Source organism: Phyllostomus hastatus, unplaced genomic scaffold (genome assembly GCF_019186645.2).
Source record: "Phyllostomus hastatus isolate PE091 unplaced genomic scaffold, TTU_PhHast_1.1 phas_scaffold_12, whole genome shotgun sequence".
Lineage (NCBI taxonomy): Eukaryota > Metazoa > Chordata > Mammalia > Chiroptera > Phyllostomidae > Phyllostomus > Phyllostomus hastatus.
Genome location: NW_025334007.1, coordinates 1,795,619 through 1,816,872, shown reverse-complemented (window position 1 = coordinate 1,816,872; position 21,254 = coordinate 1,795,619). Strand labels below are relative to the sequence as shown.

Sequence of the window (21,254 nt, the reverse complement as noted above, 5' to 3'; positions counted from 1 at the left end):
GGTTCATCATTTATTAGCTTTTTCCAGGTCTTGGGGTTCAGATACCATGCTCCATACCTTATCTTCACCTGCTTGGGTTTATAAGGATCAGGTGGTTTCCTGAGTTTCCTCTCCCAGTCACTTTCCTGGAGGACAAATTCTCCCTTCTTATTGTCATCTAGCCCTTTGCTGTAGTATAGTTCCACAGGGATCTGGGTTGCTTTCTTTATTTTGCCTGCATTGTGGGTAGGTGTGCACATGTAGTCAACTTTAAACTGTTTCATGATGAAATTGTCATCAATGCCATGCCTCCAAAAGTATCAAGCCATCTGTAGAATTCATGAACTTCTCTCCATACATTTCTGTGCATATCAGGGGGTTAGGAAATACCCTTTCTGCTTGACTTCTTTTTTTTTTTTTCTTGGGAAACAAGACAAAGTTTAAAACTTGTTTAAACATGGCAGCAAAGACTCCCTGGGAGATCCCTGGTGGACTTTCTTGGGAGGTCACAGTTGACTTGGCTGGGAGGTACCAGATTGACTTGGCCGGGAGGACCCAGGACTACTTGGCCGGGAGGTCACTAGTTGATTTGGTTGGGAGGTCCCTGGTTGACTTGTTGGGGACATCCCATGGTGACTTGGTCGGGAGGTCCCAGGATGACTTAGCCAGGAGGCCCCAGGACGACTTGGCTGGGAGGTCCCAGGATGACTTGGCCGGGAGGTCACTAGTTGATTTGGTTGGGAGGTCCCTGGTTGACTTGTTTGGGACATCCCATGGTGACTTGGTCGGGAGATCCCAGGATAACTTGTCCAGGAGGCCCCAGGATGACTTGGCTGGGAGGTCCCAGGACGACTTGGCCGGGAGATCCAAGGACGACTTGGCCGGGAGGTCACTAGTTGATTTGGTTGGGAGGTCCCTGGTTGACTTGTTTGGGACATCCCATGGTGACTTGGTCGGGAGATCCCAGGATAACTTGGCCAGGAGGCCCCAGGATGACTTGGCTGGGAGGTCCCAGGACAACTTGGCCGGGAGATCCAAGGACGACTTGGCCGGGAGGTCCCAGGACTACTTGGCCGGGAGGTCACTAGTTGATTTGGTTGGGAGGTCCCCGGTTGACTTGTTTGGGACATCCCACGGTGACTTGGTCGGGAGATCCCAGGATAACTTGTCCAGGAGGCCCCAGGATGACTTGGCTGGGAGGTCCCAAGACGACTTGGCCAGGAGGTCCCAGGACTACTTGGCCGGGAGGTCCCAGGACTACTTGGCCGGGAGGTCACCAGTTGATTTGGTTGGGAGGTCCCCAATTGACTTGTTTGGGACATCCCATGGTGACTTGGTCGGGAGATCCCAGGATAACTTGTCCAGGAGGACCCAGGATGACTTGGCTGGGAGGTCCCAGGACTACTTGGCTGGGAGGTCCCAGGACTACTTGGCTGGGAGGTCCCAGGACTACTTGGCCGGGAGGTCACTAGTTGATTTGGTTGGGAGGTCCCTGGTTGACTTGTTTGGGACATCCCATGGTGACTTGGTCGAAAGGTCCCAGGATAACTTGTCCTGGAGGCCCCAGGATGACTTGGCTGGGAGGTCCCAGGACGACTTGGCCGGGAAGTCCCAGGACGACTTGGCCGGGAGGTCACTAGTTGATTTGGTTGGGAGGTCCCCAGTTGACTTTTTTGGGACATCCCATGGTGACTTGGTTGGGAGATCCCAGGATAACTTGTCCAGGAAGCCCCAAGACGACTTGGCCGGGAGGTCCCAGGATGACTTGGCTGGGAGGTCCCAGGACGACTTGGCCAAGAGGTCACTGGTTTATTTAGTCGGGAGGTCCCTGGTTGATGTGTTCGGGACATCCCATGGTGACTTGTCCGGGAGGTCCCAGGTTGACTTGGTTCAGAAGGTTCAGGGTTGACTTCCTCAGGGTGTTTTTCACCAAGCTTTGTGGGGGACTTCTTTCGGTTCTTCATGGCCTCACAATAAGCCCAGGTGTCCTCCAGCTTCTTGTCAGGATCGAGCTCTTCCAGCACCATTAGTAAGAGGTCTGCAGGTAGACATTCCTTCAGGTCACAACCAGCCAAGGGGTGCGGGGCCAGGCTGGCTTCAATCTCCTCTACAAAAGCCTTCCGTGCTTTCTGGGCTGATGAGAGCCTGGAAAGTAGTTCTGCTCCTTTGGGCAGCTTTTTCTGAGTCTTTCTGGGGGGAGGTTGGGGAACTCCATGACTCCATTTCTTCCCATAGGGAAGAAAGCCTTCCCTATGGTCACGAATGATCAGATTATCAGCAGGTGGGCAGCCCGTTCTGAAATCGTCCAGCCCCTCTCTCACAAATATCCACCGCCGGGTGTCCATGGGGTACTTCATAAGCCTGTTCCTGTACTTTAACAAATAGTTGGGAGGTTCTCTTGACTTGTACCAGCGCTTACAATGAGGGCCCAGGGGTACGGGCTCCAGAGGCTGCATCCCGAACAGCCACTTCTCCTTGAGCTGAGGCTGAAACAGCCTCTTCTTGTCCGCCATAGTGCCGCTGGCCTCAAGGTGACCAGCGGCTTCAACGCTTTGTTGTCCCAGCGGCTCCAGTTGCTAGGTGACCGTTACCGGGTGCTGCCGGAATCTTTCTGGTAGCCGGGCAACGCAGGCTCACTGCGCATCCCGCATTCTCCCCAGGTGGGCCGGGAAGATGTGTTCTTTGTCGTGGGGGAGAACTGTTCCAGTGTACGGACACCCCACAGTATGTTTATCTACTCACCCTTTGATGAACTTTTGGGTTGTTTCCAGTGTGAGGCTGTTGCAAATCAAGCTACCAAAAGTATTTCACGTATTCACATCTTTGTGTACATCCTTTCATTTCTCTTGGGTGAATTTTAGCCAGGAATTGAATGGTGGGAGCATCTGATATGTGTGTTTTTTTGCCATATGTACTCACAGCCATCAGGTTTTAATATTTGCCCATATATGGGTGGGGTTTAAGGTGGCACCAAAAAAACTCAGCAGTCAAGATCAATTATGTTTTACAAATGAGCTAAATAGAGTCGGAGACATGGAAATAAACAACAAACTGACAGGGATCAGAGGGGGACAGGGGAAGTAGATAACTGAAGAAGAAGGGGGAGGGGCAAGCCAAGGAATACAATTAGAAGACTCATGGGCATAGACAGTGGGGGGGGGGGGGGTTGACTGTGGAGGGGTGGGCGGGGCAGAGTAGAGCAACAGGAAAATAGTGGGGCGACTGTAATTGAACAATAAAAAATAAATATATAAAAAAGAACAAGTGAGAAAATACATTTCAGACACAGCAGTGCTTGAGCCCTTGTAACCATTATACTATTCTATTGCTATTATTATGCATTTTGCTGTACCACTAACATATCTTTTGTAGCTTGCTTACTCCATAGTAAGTAGTAAAAATTAGATGATTTGGTATGAATTTTGGAGTTGTTGCCTGGTTTGCTACCCATCTTTCAAATCATTACTGTGAGTAGAAAAATATAGTGCCATATGATTATGAAGAGTGGAAGACGCCTTTTCAAGGAATGGAACTAATTTATTACTTATCTGCAAGCAAAGCCGCACTCTGAAATTAGGAAAGGGTTCTAGCACATCTCTTTTAAATATTCATAGGCAATAAAAACTCTGGCTGTTTGATTGATTTAGCAGGCAATTGAATGTTACCTTTGCTCTGCATAATTGCATCTATAAGAAACATTAGGTAGGCAATAAAAAAAAAAAACACAAACCTCTGACATAGGCATTTAATTGAAAAGAAAACAGGCCAAGGCCCACCTTCGAGTGAACGGGCACTTTGTTTATGAACAGGAAAACTGTTTTGCTTTAGCCAACAAAGAAAATCAAGAAAATTATGGCTTAAAACAAAATTCAGGATGTTTGACTATAACAATCTAACATACAGCATGGATTTTTTAAAATAAATCAATTTAAAACCTCTGTTACTGTAATTATTTTATTTCACCATCCCCTTAGATAATTTATCTGAAGGCTCCATCTACATTGTATCAAAACACCGGTCTTTTCAACTAAATTATCAATGGAACATGAAAACAATTTACTCAGCTGACAAATTATTAGGTGTGTCTCTATTACCTAGGTAGTTTGGAATTGATCAAAGCATCAAGATTATACCCTGAGAAACAGGAAAACCCTGTTACGACCCATCGTTTTAACTCAACAGCATATCTTTAAAGTTATGTCAGCATATTAAAGACAAGCACAACGGAATCTGAGAAGGCTCTTATCTCTAACATGATGTGTTTTTTTTTTCATCAAAGCTGTAAAGCACCGAATGCACTTTATTTTCCTTGCCAAATTACTCTCAGGTGGTTAGATATTTTCTATATGCACAGTCAGGGCTGATAGCGGTTTCAAGTTTTCTTTATTTCGAGTTTCTTTATTGTTACTATAACATTCTGCTTAATTGATCATGAAAGTAGAAATGGAGAACTTCCAATTGCAAGGCTTCTGTTAGTCTTCTGCATTGTACTTAAATAATGGAGGTGGGTCCATGTCACTGTTTTTCACATCAAAATATATGTATTTTCTTGTCTATTCATGTTCCTGATGAGGGCACATTTTGAAGGCAGTTACTCACAACTATAGCATACAGCCTAGTAAAAGTAAAAATGCTGCTCATTTATTGAATAGGTACTATGTTCCTAGCACGGTAGCAAGCACTTTCTATGCAGTATTTTCTATTTTTCTCAGCAGAACTCAATGAAGCAGGACCTGTTATCACAGATAAGGTTAGGAGAGCTTGAAAATACTTCCCCGGTCACAAAGCCAATGAGGTGTAATGGGATGTGCCCGTCATCAATTCTATGGTCTTTCAACATTGATCTCTTGGTGATACTGGAATCTCTTTGCCAGTTGGCATGCTAAGCTTTGCCTGCAGAGGGCACTGCAGGCAAATGACACTGCAAAAAAATGACACGGGGGGGGGGTAAAAGTCTCTTGGCTCCAATGTGTTTTTTACTTCTTTCTTGCTCCTGTGGCAGTGGGTTGCCCAGTGGAGCTCACCTTGTCTGTTCCCCACTCTCTCCCCATAAACTTCAGCGGCACCCTCTACAAGTGTCTTCTGACAAGTTCTTTGGGTGTCCCAGAGGCAAGTTCAGCATGGGTGACAAGTCCATGGCAGCTTCCTGAAGCCCCAGCCAGTTTTCCCAAGTTCAACAGCACCTACTGCAGACAGCTTTCCAGCAAGCCCACTGGGCAATGCATCTGGCTTCCCAGCAAATTCAGTACCATCCCCATGGGTGACTTCCTTGTGAATTTGGACAGCACCTCACTCCAAATCCCCTTCATATAATCTTCAGCCCCTGACTATGGAGGAGCTCTGGGTTGGGTCAACCTGGTGAACTTTTTCGTGGGCTACAAATACATTCTTTCCTAACAGGTTTTAAATCCCAGCCTTGGGTAGATCTCTGCTTTCCCAAGTCAGGTCTGTCCTCAGGTGCTATTCCTCAGCCCTAGGGTATTCTTTTGAGCTCCCTTCTATTCTCTCTTAAAAGTTAATCCCCAGTAAATAGGTAATAGTTATTGATATTAAACCTTCCCTGTGCAACTTACCATGTAGTTTCTGTGACCTGATAGTGTCTAATACAAGGGGCTATTCCAATCCAAGTTTTTCTGATTCAACATTCAAAGTTTTAACAACTCAATTTGGACACAGCAGAGTAGGTGTTCAATCCATGTTTGTTGTTGAGTTGAATTATTATCTATTTGGGGGAAACGCCAGGTTCCACACCAAAGCCCTTTGAAATATGAATGCATAAGCAGTGTTTGTGGTACTAAAGGTTTGCAAGGGTAGTATGTAAATGAGGCTGATGCCAAGACCAGGTCGGAGAGCGATCTGTTCCTAAGCACATGTACTTCTGTTCCAGAAAAGAGAAATTTTGAACGCCGCTAATGATCAAAATTGAGGTCTTTCCAAAGCTTCGCCAAGGGCAGTTTCACAATGCACCTTGATTTTTTTTGCTTGAACTACAATGTCTCTCCTGACACTAACATTCAAATATAAATAAAAGCACATTCTATTTCCATTTCAAAATACAAATTTAAATGACCTACGATTTAGTTGCCACCTAGGAATAGCTACTTCAACTTAAGTTCTATAGCAGTGCCAGCAGGACAAAATGGCAAGTGCCTGCTGGGAATTCCACTGGGCAATCCCATACTGACCGGATAAGGGGACTATTCCACAATGATAGCTGCAGAATGAAGGACTGTTTGGGGGCTCGCTGCTGGCACCCTCACTCTGATCTGCCCCACCTACTTCTCTTGAGGACTGGACAAAGTCCTACTCAGGCCTTCTTTCCTTCAAGTTCAAAAAACACAATTAAACTCATCCCCCACTGAATGAACAAATGGTCTCCCACATACCTCCCTGGCTACCATCCCTGCCTAGGACCTTTCTTTCCCTTCTCCACCAACTCTGCACAAGGAAAATGCTCACTTGCTGTCCTCCCTTCTTCCTCTCTGTTGTCTTCTGTGGTGTGCAGTCACCAGTCTCTCTATTCCCAGGGAAACTCCATCAACACTGCTCTCTAGTCAGGGTCATGAGTGCTGTCCTTCTGGCCCAATTCCATTTTTTTTTGCTTTTAAATTTTTTTTGAAATTAAAACATCATTTTGCAATTACAGTTTCCATTCAGTATTTCTCTGTACTGCTTCCAGATGTGCAGCAGAGTGGTTGGAGAACCATGTACTTTACACCGCAGTCTCCCTAATGGTTCAGGTACCTGCCTGGCCCCATACATGGTTATCACAGTGTTACTGACTCTGTTCGTTATGTGGTGATCTACATCTCTGTGGCTGTTCCGTACCTACCGACTGGTACTTAATCCCTTCACCTTTTGCACCCAGTCCCCCAAGTCCCCTCCAGGGGACGCCCCTTTTGTCTTCCTCTTACCCAGCCTTGTTATTGTATTTGCCATCTTTTTCATGACGGCTCCTCGTCAGCACCTTGGTTTTTACTGGAGTCTCCTCTACCTCTTTGACCATGTCTTCTCATCTCCTTTGTACATACTGTATCCCCTCCCTAACACTTGATTTGGGCTATAACCCCCTAACTTCTGTCCATGATCCTTTTTCTTTTGGTTTTCCTCTGGTGACCTCATGAACTCTATAGTTGTAACTGGCATGTAGCCAGATCAACCCCCTATATGTATAACTAGTCTGAATCACTCTCCTTAACTTCAGGGCTAGAGATCTCTCTCGAAGTGGATTATGGGATAGCCCCACCTGGATGCTCCATAAGTATTGTAGCAGACCCAGTAGGGGCTGTGCAACATAGCCCCTCGAACTCACAACCTCTGAGTTCGCCTAAGCTCTCGGGGCCAGTTACTGCACATCCTGCTAGATTCCCCTGCTTAAGCACCCACATTTCTCAGTTTTCTTGCTTTAGGTAGCCCAGAATATCCTGGGATTTTATGCACCGAACAGCAATCCTCAAACCAAGAGTGACCACAGTCGATGGGTAAACACTCCGCTTTCCATTAGATCATGGGACAATTAACAGTATGCTCCATAACACAGATCTATGTGACTACCTTATAGCTCCCAGTGGGACTGAGCCCAGTGCGAACACAATGATAAAAGCACCCTTCCTGCAGCAGCCTTCCAACCTTTCATTCCCACTCTCCTCCCTCCCTCGCTTGTCCTTGTCAGTATCATCTTCCAAATTCACTACCAACACTTAGGCCCTTGACTCAGGGATTGTTTCCAGTTGGCGTCAGACTTAACCAGGCACCTCAGGCTCCATGGAGGGTAAAAAGTGATGCCTGATCTTCTGCCTCCATACTTGCTTTTTGTTCTTGTTTCCTAATCTTGTTGATAACAAATTTTAGATACCTGATCACCTAAATCAGTAACCTAGAGGCTCTCAGAGATCTTTTTTTCATTTTCTCTGTACCTGTTATCAATGGTCTTGCCTTCTACTGAGCTGAAAAGAGTACTACTTCCTGCATCTCACTGCCTGCAATCTCCCTGCCTCTCACTCCACCACCGCCGCCCCACTGGCACTCAGAGGTCATGTAATCTCATCGTGGCATCCCTCTTCTCCTTCCCCCTCACATTATTTTTTGTTTTTTAAAGATTTTATTTATTTATTTTTAGACAGAGGGCAAGGGAGGGAGAAAGAGAGGGGGAGAAACATCAGTGTGTGGTTGCCTCTCATGCGCCCCCTAGTGGGGACCTGGCCCACTACCCAGGCATGTGCTGTGACTGGGAATTGAACTGGTGACCCTTTGGTTCACAGGCCAGTGCTCAATCTACCCAGCCATGCCAGCTGGGGCTCCTCCCCCTTTGCATTTGACCCCCTTCGGTGGCTCCCTGATGGCATGGGTGCAGACCCAGTATTTGTGAGGCACAGATCTCCCTGGGCCATCTTGCTCATGCCTACTTGCTCAGGCTCACCTTTAGCCACCTCCCTGCATTTGCATTTCAGACTCCAGAAAACCCAAAAGGTTTGCAGATTTGCATATGGAGTCACCTTCACACTTCTGATTCTTTGCACATGCCATGTCCACCTGCCTGGACTTGCCTGCCCACACTTCCCCAGCTGGCTGTGTCCTACTCTCACTTTAAAATGTTCACAATAATTCACAGGGAATCTCCTCCAGGAAAGCTACCCTCAAAGCCTCCCTGTGCTCACCCACGTGGGTGTGTGCACTTTTCCTGTGTTCTCTAATGCTCTGTGATAAGTTCTGACACTACTTTTTGTTTCTTATAAGAATATTACTTGTTTTAAAACATTATGTGTTTTCATGTCCTAAACATATTAACAAATCAAGAAGCTTCTGCTTAGCCAGTCAATATTTATAAGTAATGGAGGACAGAAACTTTTTCGTACTTATCAGCAAACCTTAGGACAGTGTCTCACACATTACAGATGTACCAGATAAGTGCGTATAAAACCAAACTTCATTACAAGCTATTTCTTTCTTCTTGACAAATAAGCCACTCTTGATTTCAAAGAGTGTATGCCAAATACTATTTGAGATGGAGAAGTGTAGTATGTTATTTTCTTTTTATTTCAATTTGAAAAATTCATACCATGTGTAAATATAAAAACTCTTTTTTATCACTTGGGAAGAACAAACCGTATCCCGTCTCTTGGGGTACCGACAGAATCACATGTATTATTATTAGATAACACCTGACCATAACAAATGCATGTGTGCATCTGTGTGTATACGTTCACAGTGAATGCGACAGGCAGAGAAAGAGACAGAGAGAGGTGGATAGATGTGGAGATACCTACACACACTGCATAACTGGGTAGGAAAAACAACTTTGCCGTCAGAGAAGAACTGATTTTGAACACCAGGGTATTTACTCCTTCGTGGAGTTGAGCATGTTTCTATATTTGGCATGTCTCAGTTTCCTGTACAAATCAAATCCCTACTTGAAAGTGTTTTCTTCAGGCCAAAATGATATAATAAACATGTAAATACGTCAGTCATGTCTAGCACGTGACAGTTTCTGAAATGCGGAAGCTGAGCTCATGTTTAAATACTCCTCGTTTTATTTGAGAAGCCTAAAAGTATTTGCCAGGGGTTTATGCAAATCAGTTTAGAGATGTTTCACTCTTATCATCATACCTCTTCATGTAGTTCTCTCCACCGAGAATTAAAGGTCTCCAGTTCCTCGTTGATCAGCTCGTCCATGACTCCGCCATCTGTTAGGGTCTGTGCCAGTAGGCGAATCTGATTCGGGTTATCCTCGGAATGTTGCATCAAATTGTCAAGTGACTGAAACACAGTTGCAATAATTACTGGTTGTCTTCTTTTTTCTAAATACATTGAATTAATACAAAATGCTCGGTGACTTCTGAAGCAATATTGAATTGGGAACATAAAACATGAAAGATTGGTGTTATTTCAAAAAATAGAGGGCGGGGCAAAAGTAGGTTTGCAGTTGTTCGGATGGAGAACAATACAATGATTAATAAGTAATACAGGAATAAACTCTGTGCTTCATGTACTCATAACTGCAAACCTCCTTTCGCCCCACCCTCTATTTTGTTGCTCCTTGTAAATCTTCATGGGCTTATGGTAAGAGTGTGGAATGAGGCACTTAAAAACGATTCACAGCCACCTCCTTCTCTGATGCCCGCTACTCTAAAACTGGGAAAGGTAAAATACTCAATGCCTGTTACGCCTATTGATGGCAAAATGACATGATTCTGACAGTGCTATGTGGGTAGAAATTCAAGAGGTTCCCTTCCCAACCTAAAAAAAAAGGCACAGTCTCTTTAAAAGGAAAACCTTCGCCCTTCAAATGTTTTTACACACCCAGAGGTAAAGCGGCCATCTTTGGACTGGGAGGCAACAGAAATGAAAATGAGGTCCCTCCATGTGGTCATGTGATAGGATACCTAACTGCATGACGTGTCCTTTGTTCTGGATACCATCCTTTAACTAATGCCATGTAAGTTTGCTTCCGTTTTTTCAGAAGATGCAGTGCATTGCTGCTGATTCACAAGGAATGTCTGGTCAATGAACATCTCTAAATAGGACAGGCCTAAAGTAGAGTCCATGGGGGGGCCTCCCACTGCTATGCGCTACCTCTTCCGCTTTTATAATTCTCTCGTGAAAATAAGAAAGTTTGATACAATGATGTCTAGGTTTCTGCTCTTACATTCTGAGACCCCAATTATATTTTATCTAAAGGGACATTTTGCATTTTCTTCACATTTTGATTAATTTATATACCTTATTTTAGCATGTTTACACAGGGGCTGGACCACATATGGTTCTACACACAATAGATATGCCACGACTACATATTCATTTTAGATACAGGAGTACGCAAAAGTATAATAAAATGAATACAGTATTGATGATTAAGTATCAGAAGTTCACATAAATTGAAATTTATGTATGAAAACCCTTTTCATTTTATTTTTAAAAGCCTTCAAAATAGAACTTGAAAATATACTAAAATTTGGAGTGTATTAAATTATATGAGCATGTTAAAGACATTTCTAATATCAAAGCATGCCCATTTAATACCTCAACACATCCCATAAGGTATGAATCGATGACTTTCAATAACTTAAAAAATATCCCGATGTAGTAAATGTAGCTTTGAAACTAGAAATAATATTTTACATTATTATCCCCTTTCGCCCTACTCTGAAAGGAGGAAAGTTGTGCATCCAAACTGTCTTTGTAGGTCTGTAGTAGACTTAAGCAGGCAGAGAAAACTGTCAACATAGAACTTAGTGATACAGCAGAAGACAAATATCCTCTATAGAGGTTATTTAAACTTTTTAAATCCTTAAGACTGGAAGGATTTTAGAGGAAACAAAGGCTTCATCCATAGTGCCAGTGGTGGGGGCGGGGGAGGGAGGTATGGCAGCTAGTCTGTGTGCTGCTCTCTTTGAACTTGTTATTTGGTCCTTGACATCTTTTGATGCTGCATATGAATGGTCATCAGTTAGATGAATTGACAACGTACTTCTAGCACCTCGGAGATTTCCTCAGTTCCACCAGGAAGAGTCTCAGTGGTCTTCAGTTTGAGTTCTACCTCATTTAGCCACTTGTTTGCCTTCTCCAAGTAGGACAGTAACTCATGCCAACAAGCCCAAACTTCCTAAGAAAAAAAAAGGAAGATCCCAGATGAAATATTTTAGCAGAAAAGTGACAAGGAGACTTTGGCATTTCCATTTTTAAAACTTCTAAAAATACAACATTCCTTTTACATCGCTCACCTTTCCTTCGCGGTAGATCATTGAAAATGCGACTAGTCATTTTGATCACTTAATATGTCCATAATTACAAATCATTAAGGAAATATCTTAGTGCATGAATAAATTCAAGGTTCAGTGATTTACTTTTTTAAATAAAGAAATAATTCATCAACATTAAAGTCTGGGAAACAGAAAAATAAAAGTATAACTAAAAATGCATCTATAAACCTAACATCCCAACACATCAACTACCACTGCTTTTCCGTGACCTCCTTTAAACTTTAGCATATATAAATTTGATAGTTAAAATTAAAGTATGGATTTAACTACTGTGCTTTTTCACTAACTATTACATCATATAATTTTTCTGTAATACTAGGAAGATATTTTTAATGAAAATCTAAGGTTAAATTTAAGTGGCTACACTTTTTTTGTTTCTTTAACAATGTTTACTGAATAGTTATATCATTTTTATTTTTGTCTGCTCTTACAAATTTGTGGTGAACGTCATCATATGTAGGGATTTTTTTCTTATTTCAAATTATTTCCTTGTGCTCTATTATCATAAATATGACTTTGACCTATATCAAGGGTATGGCTATTTTTAAATGGCTGTGATATATATTAAAAAAATGATTGACATGCAAAAGGACTTATACACTATAAAGCAAAACTTTAAGACTGCTACCAGAATATATAGAAGAGTATCTTTCTGACATTGGGATGGGGAAGGAAAGCATGGAGTAGTATTTCAAAGAAAAAGAATGTGTATCCAATAAACATATGAAAATACATTCAAATTCAATAATCAGGAGAATGTAAGACAGGATTACAATGAGGTATTTATGCCATGATGACTGATAGATAGATAGATAGATAGATAGACAGATATGAGAATTCTGACAAGTTTAAGTATGAGAGAAGACATACAATAACACACATTTGCATTTCTTGCTAGTAGGTGTGTGTACTGCAATAAGCAGTTTGGAAAGTAGTTTGTCATTCTCGATAAGGGGAATATTCCATACCCAACCTCCTACCAATTCCAATTTTCAGTCCATATCCTCAGAGAAACCGTTTTGCGTGGACGACACAGACAGTCACGAGAATGTTCATTTCAGCATTTTTTTGTGATAACCAAAATTTTAAATAAGAAAGAAAGCAACTTTAATATCCACTGGCAGGAGAATGGATGGATACAAGCATACAGACTGTGCCCCATTTAAACTGAGAATAAGAAAGTAAAAATGAATACACTCACAAGCAGAACAATATGGATGAATCTCAGACACAAAAAGTTGGGGGCAAAAAGAGCAAGCTCTAGAAAGCTGTATAGTATGGGTTACCATTTTTTTGTAATGCTCAAAACAAGCAAAATTGAGCAACATATTGTTTAGAAAGTCCTCTCTGTGTGATAAAATATTTGTAAGCAAAGGAATAATAAAGGCATTTCTGGATCATGGTTATGTCTGTCAGGATAAACTCAGGAAGATGCACTGGAAGATAAGAATATAAAAACAGTCATCTTCCACCCTTGCTGGTATGGCTTAGTGGACTGAGCACCAGGCTGCAAACCAAAGGGTCGCCAGTTCAATTCCCACTTAAGGCACATGCTGGGTTGCAGGCCAGGTGCCCCGTAGGGGGTGCATAAGAGGCAACCACACACTGGTGTTTCTCTCCCTCTCTTTCCCTCTCTCTAAAAATAAATAAATAAAATCTTTTAAAAAAGTCATTTTCCACTAGTTTTGAAATTATAAATATCAGGAAAATAAAAAAATATAATAGTACAATCACCACCATCACTTATAGCACTGCCTACCCCTCTTCTACTAAAAATGAAGGCTAGGAAGCAAGTTTTATTTTGGGAGAAACTAACATTCTATCCAAATCCCCATATTTTCACCTCTGCTCCTAGCCCTGGCAAATGACAGAAGCCACTCCTTCCCTACCTGAGGAAAACTATCAGTCTAACCTGCCTGGCCAGCTTACCCATACTCGCTTGGGTATTTTACATAGTTTTCCACACAAAAAAAGTAAAATTAAGTATTTTGCTTTAAAAGATGATGGAAATATTAAATGTGGGTCATTTCCAGCTCCTGCTGGACTACAGGCTGTCTTCCTTCTGGGCAAAAATCCCAATGGGAAAATATAAATATCTCCTTCAATACCCTAGGGTACTTTAGAATTTTGAAGATAAGGAGATGCAATTGGTAATGTGTCTTGTTAACTTTGGTGCAGATTGAGGTAATGAACTATCTTGCTGATTTAACCATCAGGATGGATGGCCTCTTGTGTCCTCAATGCATCTGAAGGACGCAGCTGGGGAGGCTGAATGTACTGGCTTTAAAGGTCACCTTGGCAAAATAAAATATGGTCTCGCAGCCTGAATTGGAGCTAAACACCACTTAGCATTAACAGTTTGGAACTTAAAATTACTTTGAAATCACAGAATTGAAATTGACTTTCAGCCTTGGCTGGTGTAGCTCAGGGGACTGAGTGCCGGCCTGTGTACCAAAGGGTTGCCACTTAGATTCCCAGTCAGTGTACATGCCTGGGTTGCAGGTCAGGTCCCCAGTAGGGGGTGTGTGAGAGCCAACCACACATTGATGTTTCTCTCCCTCTCTTTCTCCCTCCCTTCCTCTCTCTCTAAAAATAAATAAGTAAAATCTTTTTTAAAAAAAGAAATTGGCTTTGAAGAGAATACAAACAAAAAAGGAAACTTTTTTTCCAAATGGTAAATGAAGCTGATGGGTATAATGCCCCACCCTGAATTAGCCATATTGAAATGCCATATAAAAGGCAAAGGAAACCATTTTAAATTCATAGCTTATCTATGAAACAAACATGAAAAATCCTTAGGTGGCAAAAACAAACAAAGAGGATGGGCCAGAAATAATACCATGGTAATAATAATAATAAGAAGAAGAAGAAGAAGAATGATAGCTGCTCACATTCACTGAGCAGTGGGCTAAGTACTTTAACCAGAACACCTCACTTACTTTTCTCAATAGTACCTATGAAATAGGTACTCTTTTTAAGTTCATCTTACAGAGAGGAGTCTAACAAGTTAAACCACTAGCCCAAAGTCACAAGCTCAAAGTGCCTAAATGAATAATTTGAGCATAAGTGTTCTTATACCAGAGTCCATGTGCTTGATCACTATGTCTCACCCACGTCTCACCCGTGACCCTAAGTTGGCACAAATTGATAAAAATCAGGAAAAGCAACTGACTTCCAGAGTCTTGCACTTCCCATTGAGCCTGGTGCAGAGCCACTGGTAGCTGCTGGTGAGGCTGTCCAGCTCCTTGTTTAAGGCCTCTTGTGCTGCGGGTGGGGCTTGAGCTATGACACTGTTCACGGATTCCGTCAGGAGCTTCACTTTGGCTTCTTTTTGCTGGGCCTCCTCTTTAGCTCTCTGGAAAAGAAAGAATGTTCTGCTCATAGCAAGACAGGGCCTTCCCTTCCCACATGCTTTCTTTAAAAAAAAAAAGTTGGGTCAGAAATAGCATGATAATGCGATAATACCATTTTGTTGTTGTTCAATTACGGTTGTCCCCATTTTTCCCCCATTACCCTCCCCTTCCCCACCCACCCAGCCCTCCCACAGTCTCATCCATCACATACTTCCTTCCCCACAATGTGTCTATTAGAGTGAGATTAATGTAAAAAAATCAATACTGACTCCAATCACGTGCATAAATTTAGGGTTAGTTAAAATTGGGAATTTGAAAGAAAACAATCATAATCAGAACATGATAGATCTTTCATCAGAATAGTTGAGAAAGTCATCTGTACAGGGGTATGTATTCGTAGATACCTGTATTTCTCAATCTTTCTCTACATAAAACAAGCGGTAAACAAATATTTCAATACCAAATTAAAAAATATCTCATAGTCTAGAATTGAAATTACTTGTAAATTACTCAGATGGATGAATAATATGGAGATCAGTACAAATATTATTTAAATCAAAAGATCACTGCCCTGGCTGGCATAGCTCAGTGGATTGAGCGTGGGCTATGGACCAAAGTGTCGCAGGTTCGATTCCCAGTCAGGGTACATGCCTGGCTTGCAGGCCATGACCCCCACCCAGCAACCGCACATTGATGTTTCTCTCTCTCTTTCTCCCTCCCTTCCCTCTCTAAAGATAAATAAATTAAAAAAAAAAGATCACTAATATAGAAACATCTTCATTCTATATTTGTGACTATATTTTGGTCAAAGAGAGTTCTGTTCAGTAACTGAAAACACAAAGGAGAAAGACGAGGAGAAGGCAGCCCCTGACCGGGGAGGGCCGGCCTGGGACTCCCAACCATGCCTCAGTCATCTCCTGTGGGAGGTAAACTGGTCCACAGAATACCAACATCAGACAAGGCTACCACGGTAGCATCGCAGACCCATGGCCACACCGCTAATCCATCCATCATCATGTTAGAATGCAGACAAGGACATAAAAACTGTCCAAGCCACATAATGCCAAACACTCCCCTATCCTGGTTAATAAAAGCTACCTCTGCATTTTTATCAACTCCACATTCAGCCTCCCTCTAGCTTTCCCTCCCCACAAGGAAAAGCTATGAAGATACGCAATCATAGAGTTATTCCCATTCACTGACAACGTGAGATCCAAAGCGAAGGCCTTAAACCCTCCCTCAAATCATGTACCACCGATTCAAACCCTACAACAGGTTCTCTCTGACAGGCTCTTACTCACACAACCCTGTGTTGTGTGCACAGGTTCCGATGGCATGCACACTCCCTTGTGACAGAAAGTAATCAACCCATCTTGTTCACCCACAGAGGTATCACCATTGCTCTCTGATTGGAGAGAGGGCGTTCACGCTCCTTAACTTCCAGGGTGCACATGTTAGAAATACAAACACACACAAGGAACCTCTCATTTGGGTTACTCCACAGGTCAACCTCCTCCCCTCCCCCCACCGAGATGAGCTTTTAAGCATAAGTAGCTTATGTATGATGTGAAGGAAATACTGGTAGGGGAATGGAGGCAGGAAAGGGCAGACAGATTATAGGGTACACTTATTGTAACCACCAATTACTGTTGATGAGTAGAGTTTGATCCTGCTGGGAAGCTGTGGGAAACACAGGTCTCAGGGTTATATCCCACTCAGGGGTGAGGAGTCTGGTGTATTTAGATACCATCTCCCATCACCAGCTGAAGGCTGCCGGGGGAATATTAATCTCCTGGTACGTGAAGCGGGGCACACAGGTGGCAAAGGTGGGATTCAGAGGCCACGAAGAGCTGACAGGTAAAGAAAGGCAGGTTCTGGGATTATAGCCTAAGAATCCTGAAACACCAGTTCAAAAGAACCCATGCACCCCAATGTTTATAGCAGCACAATTTACAATTGCCAAGTGCTAGAAGTAACCTAAGTGCCCATCAGTAAATGAGTGGATCAAAAAACTGTGGTGCATTTACACAATGGAATACTATGCAGCAGAAAGAAAGAAGGAGCTCCTACCCTTTGCAACAGCATGGATGGAACTGGAGAGCATTATGCTAAGTGAGATAAGCCAGGCAGTGAAAGACAAATACCATATGATCTCACCTATAAGTGGAACCTCATCAACAAAACAAACAGGCAAGCAGAAAAGAACCAAAGGCAGGGAAATAAAGAACAAGCTGACAGTAACCACAGGGGAGGTAGGAGGGGATAACGTGGGGAAAAGGGGGAAGCATCTTCAGGATCACGTATGAAAGACACATGCACAAAGTCAAAGTGGGGTAGGATCCAGGGTGGGAGGTGTGGATGGCTGCAGGGGGAGTGGTGGGAGGGAAATGGAGACAACTGTACTTGAACAATAATTTAAAAAGAGAGAGAGAAAAGGAAGGCAGGTTCTAACAGGCAGGAGCTGGGCCTATATGCAGCGAAGTAGTGAGGAGAAGGGGATGTGAGCAGCAAACAGCAAAGTCAGCTATAAAACGCCTCCATATATTGTAATGCAATCAGCCTATGCCTTTGGACTTCATGCCATCATGCCACAAAAGTGCACAATATGATAGCAAATATGAGTTGTTTTGGCATTTAAATGATTGCCTTCGTGGATTTTAATTTAATGGATTGAAATTTTTAATTAAAAATTGTGAGTCAATCTGTTTTTTTGCCATCACTGAGCTTGGGATTTGTTTCTACACGAACCACATTTGGCTCTAGTAATTTCAGCATTACAAACAACTTTGACAACCATTAATCGCATAGTGCGCTCTGCCCTGTGCTACGTCAGACACGCTGCATGTGCTTCCTCGCTGGGTCATGAACAAAAGCTCGTGGGAGGTGTTTTGTTATTTTCATGTTATCCAACAGAAAACACTGGCTCAAAGAGTTTACGTAAATCAATCTGGGAATTTTATCTTTTCTTCCTCACAGTTTCTATTAAAGTCATCTCAAATTCTCCATGAGATGAAGAAGGCGCACACTGTAGTGGATCCCAATAAATGAAATTACATTTGATACAAGTTACAAACAAGCTATGTAACTGTCAAAAATGAAGAATTAGAAACACTTCTTTCCTTGTTTTTTTAGGCTTTCATAAATTCTTTAGAAAAACAGGCTTAGGCCCTGGCTGGTGTGTCTCAGTGGATTTAGTGCTGGCCTGCAAACCAAAAGGTCACTGGTTCGATTCCCAGTCAGGGCACATGCCTGGGTTACGGGCCAGGTCCCCACTATGGGATGCTAGAGAGGCAACCAAACATTGATGTTTCTCTCCTTCTCTTTCTTCCTCCCTTCCCCTCTTTCTAAAAATAATAAAAAAAAAACTTTAATAAACAGTGTTACAATAAACATTAAAAAACAAAAACAAAATAGGCTTAGGCCCTGGCTGGTGGGGCTCAGTGGACTGAGTGCCACCCTGCAAATCAAGGGATCGCCAGGTCGCTTCCCAGACCTGGGTTGTGGGCCAGGTCTCCAGTAGGGGGTGCACAAAAGGTAACTACACATTGATGTTTCCCTCTCTCTTTCTCCCTCCCTTCCCCTCTCTCTAAAATTAAATAAAATCTTAAAAAAAAAACATGCTTGGTAGTTGGGAAAATTTCAGAGTTGATAAAAGAAAAGGAGATCCTGAAACTAATAAAATAATATTTAATATAAACTATAACTTCTAAAACATTATAATAAAAAAAGGAGATCATGAGGGATTTCCCCACGATTGGGAAAGGTAAACAACTACCGTATTTTTCAGACTATAAGATGCACCCCCTCCCCCAAATTTGGGAGGAATGATGGTTGTTAATGCTGCTGTTGAGTTCTGTTTACATTTACATTGGTGAAATATTACGTTATTTATGTTATTAAATATTTTACCACAATTTTTTTTCCTATTTTCCTCCTCTAAAACCTGGGTGTGTCTTATCGTCTGAAAATGCGGTAAATGACTGGTGTAGTTCAGACAGAATCCTCCTCACAAATGGTGTGGCTTTGCCCCCTTTGTATCCATGACTCTAATCATAATATGCTCAGACACTTTTCACTGTCCGTGTGTCACATCAGTGGTTCTTGAAGCATGGTTTCTTGGCAACTTTTTGAAACTTTTCTTTGGCATGACCTGGAAAATGTTTAGAAATGAAAAATCTCATTCCCAGACTCACTGAATTGGAAATCCTGGGGTGGGGCCCGGAAGTCTGTGTTTTACCAGGCTCTCCCCGTGATTCTGATGCTCACTCAGCTGTGACCGACCGTCAGTACTCTAGACTGTTACCCAAAACTGAGAAGGGCAAATGCATATGTGTTAGTGGTGATAAGCAAAAGAAGAAAACAGTGAAAACTGAAATTCCGGAGTTTTCCTTCAAAGGGTCTAATATAAAGTTTCAGCATGTAGTCATTACAGATGTCCAAAAATTTTTTGAAGTAAGACATTTCCTCTCAAACACCCCTGTAGGCTTTTCTATGTTAACTGCAAAGTTTTGTTTCCGGGGGAAAAAGAAGTGATCAAAACAGCATTACCATTTTCAAGTGGAACACAGGAGAGCAAAGAAAAGAAACAGAAGGAGATGTCTACTTTTTTCTCCGAGTAAACCGGGGAGAGATACTGAAGTAGGTCTGCCAGTCTCCTCCGACAATAAAGATAAATTTGCTCTCAATATGAGTACAGGGGGAGGCCTGGACAAGGGACTATCACCACCCTCTGGATAGTGAAACAGACCTGAAAGACATCATTACCTTGACTGGCAGACAGAAAAGACAAGAAAAGGGATCTCCCTGCCAACTCCCTCTGCTGCTGTTGCCACAGGCTGCCTGAGCTTTTCTGCTTTTCAATATTACCCCCAATGCACCAGCTTTGTGGCTGGTTACCAGCTTTTCGGTAACTAGATCAGTTACCGAAACCTGCAAATCAATGGAGACTAATTGGTAGGGCCACTCATTTCAAAGACTGCTTCCAAAAATTGAAAATTGGGACAGTCTGCTCTCCAGCACTGGAAAAGGGCTCTGACTGGGTGGTTAGCCAGACAGGCCAACTGTGCAAGGGGAGAGGGAAGAGGGCCAGAGCAGGCCGGAGCCAAAGGAAGGGACCAGGAGGAACAAGGCAGCTGAATACAAGCTGACTGCTGAGTATTCACTGAGGAATCCGAGGCAGTGGCTGTATGGTATTAGAAGAGATGGTGAGAAGAGCCAGGAAGGGATTGAGATGTGAAAGGAAAGGCAACAGGGGTGGCACATGATTCATAGGATAAGATAGGATAGGATAGGATAGGATAGGATAGGATAGGATAGGATAGGATAGCATAGCATAGCACAGCACAGCACAGCATAGGATAGGATAGTGTGGAGTGGAATGGGGTGGAATAGGATAGGGTAGAATAGAAAAGAATGGAATGGGATGGGATGGGATGGGATGGGATGGGATGGGATGGGATGGGATGGAAAGGAAGGGAAGAGAAGGGGATGGAAGGGGATGGAATGGGATGGAATGGGATGGAATGGCATGGAATGGCATGGAATGGAATGGAATGGAATGGAATAGAATAGAATAGAATAGAATAGAATAGAATAGAATAGAATAAGAATAGCATAGCATAGCATAGCTTGGGCTAGGGTGCACTGACTGAGCTGATATATAATATATTCAACCCTTTTTTTCTATCATAGATAAAACCTATTAATATCACTAAATTATTCAACCCATCTGGCGACTGCTATTTTCTCATCATCAGAGAAAAGTGTGGACTATTTTGCTTCCGATGTACATTCTAGCACTCAAATCCTATAAAGATATAATCTTCCTAATGGTGACTTCTCCACAAATTTAAAATACAGTCCTCTTGTTTGAAATCTTCCTACGCTTTTCCATTTTAGTTGGAATGAAAACTTCTCAATATCCTACAGAACTCCTGTGTTAACAGATACACATGCACTCCATCAAAAACATCACTGGTCAATGATCCCGGCTGAGTTATCCTGCTGACCCTCTTCAGGGTGGTAGGCCCCTTTCTCTGCCCAGTTAGCCCCGGGATTGTTGCAGGAGCTCTTCCCTCCAGTGCGAATGTGCTTCCACAAGATCATTTTAAGGTCGGCCTTTTCCTAGGATTCCTATCTCAGATTAAATATACTTCTTCGCAAA

General features: G+C 42.7%; 1 protein-coding gene across 2 annotated transcripts in view; it reads right to left on the bottom strand.

The window, feature by feature from the left end:
• Positions 1-21,254, bottom strand: part of DMD (dystrophin) — a 1,939,942-nt gene that overhangs the window by 1,208,914 nt on the left and 709,774 nt on the right. For both annotated transcript variants that reach the window (XM_045855895.1, XM_045855896.1), the window contains exons 27-29: positions 14,911-15,093; positions 11,447-11,581; positions 9,586-9,735 (exon numbers count right to left, since the gene is read on the bottom strand). In XM_045855895.1, the coding sequence (XP_045711851.1) occupies positions 9,586-9,735; positions 11,447-11,581; positions 14,911-15,093 (468 nt within the window). The remainder of the gene's footprint in view (positions 1-9,585; positions 9,736-11,446; positions 11,582-14,910; positions 15,094-21,254) is intronic.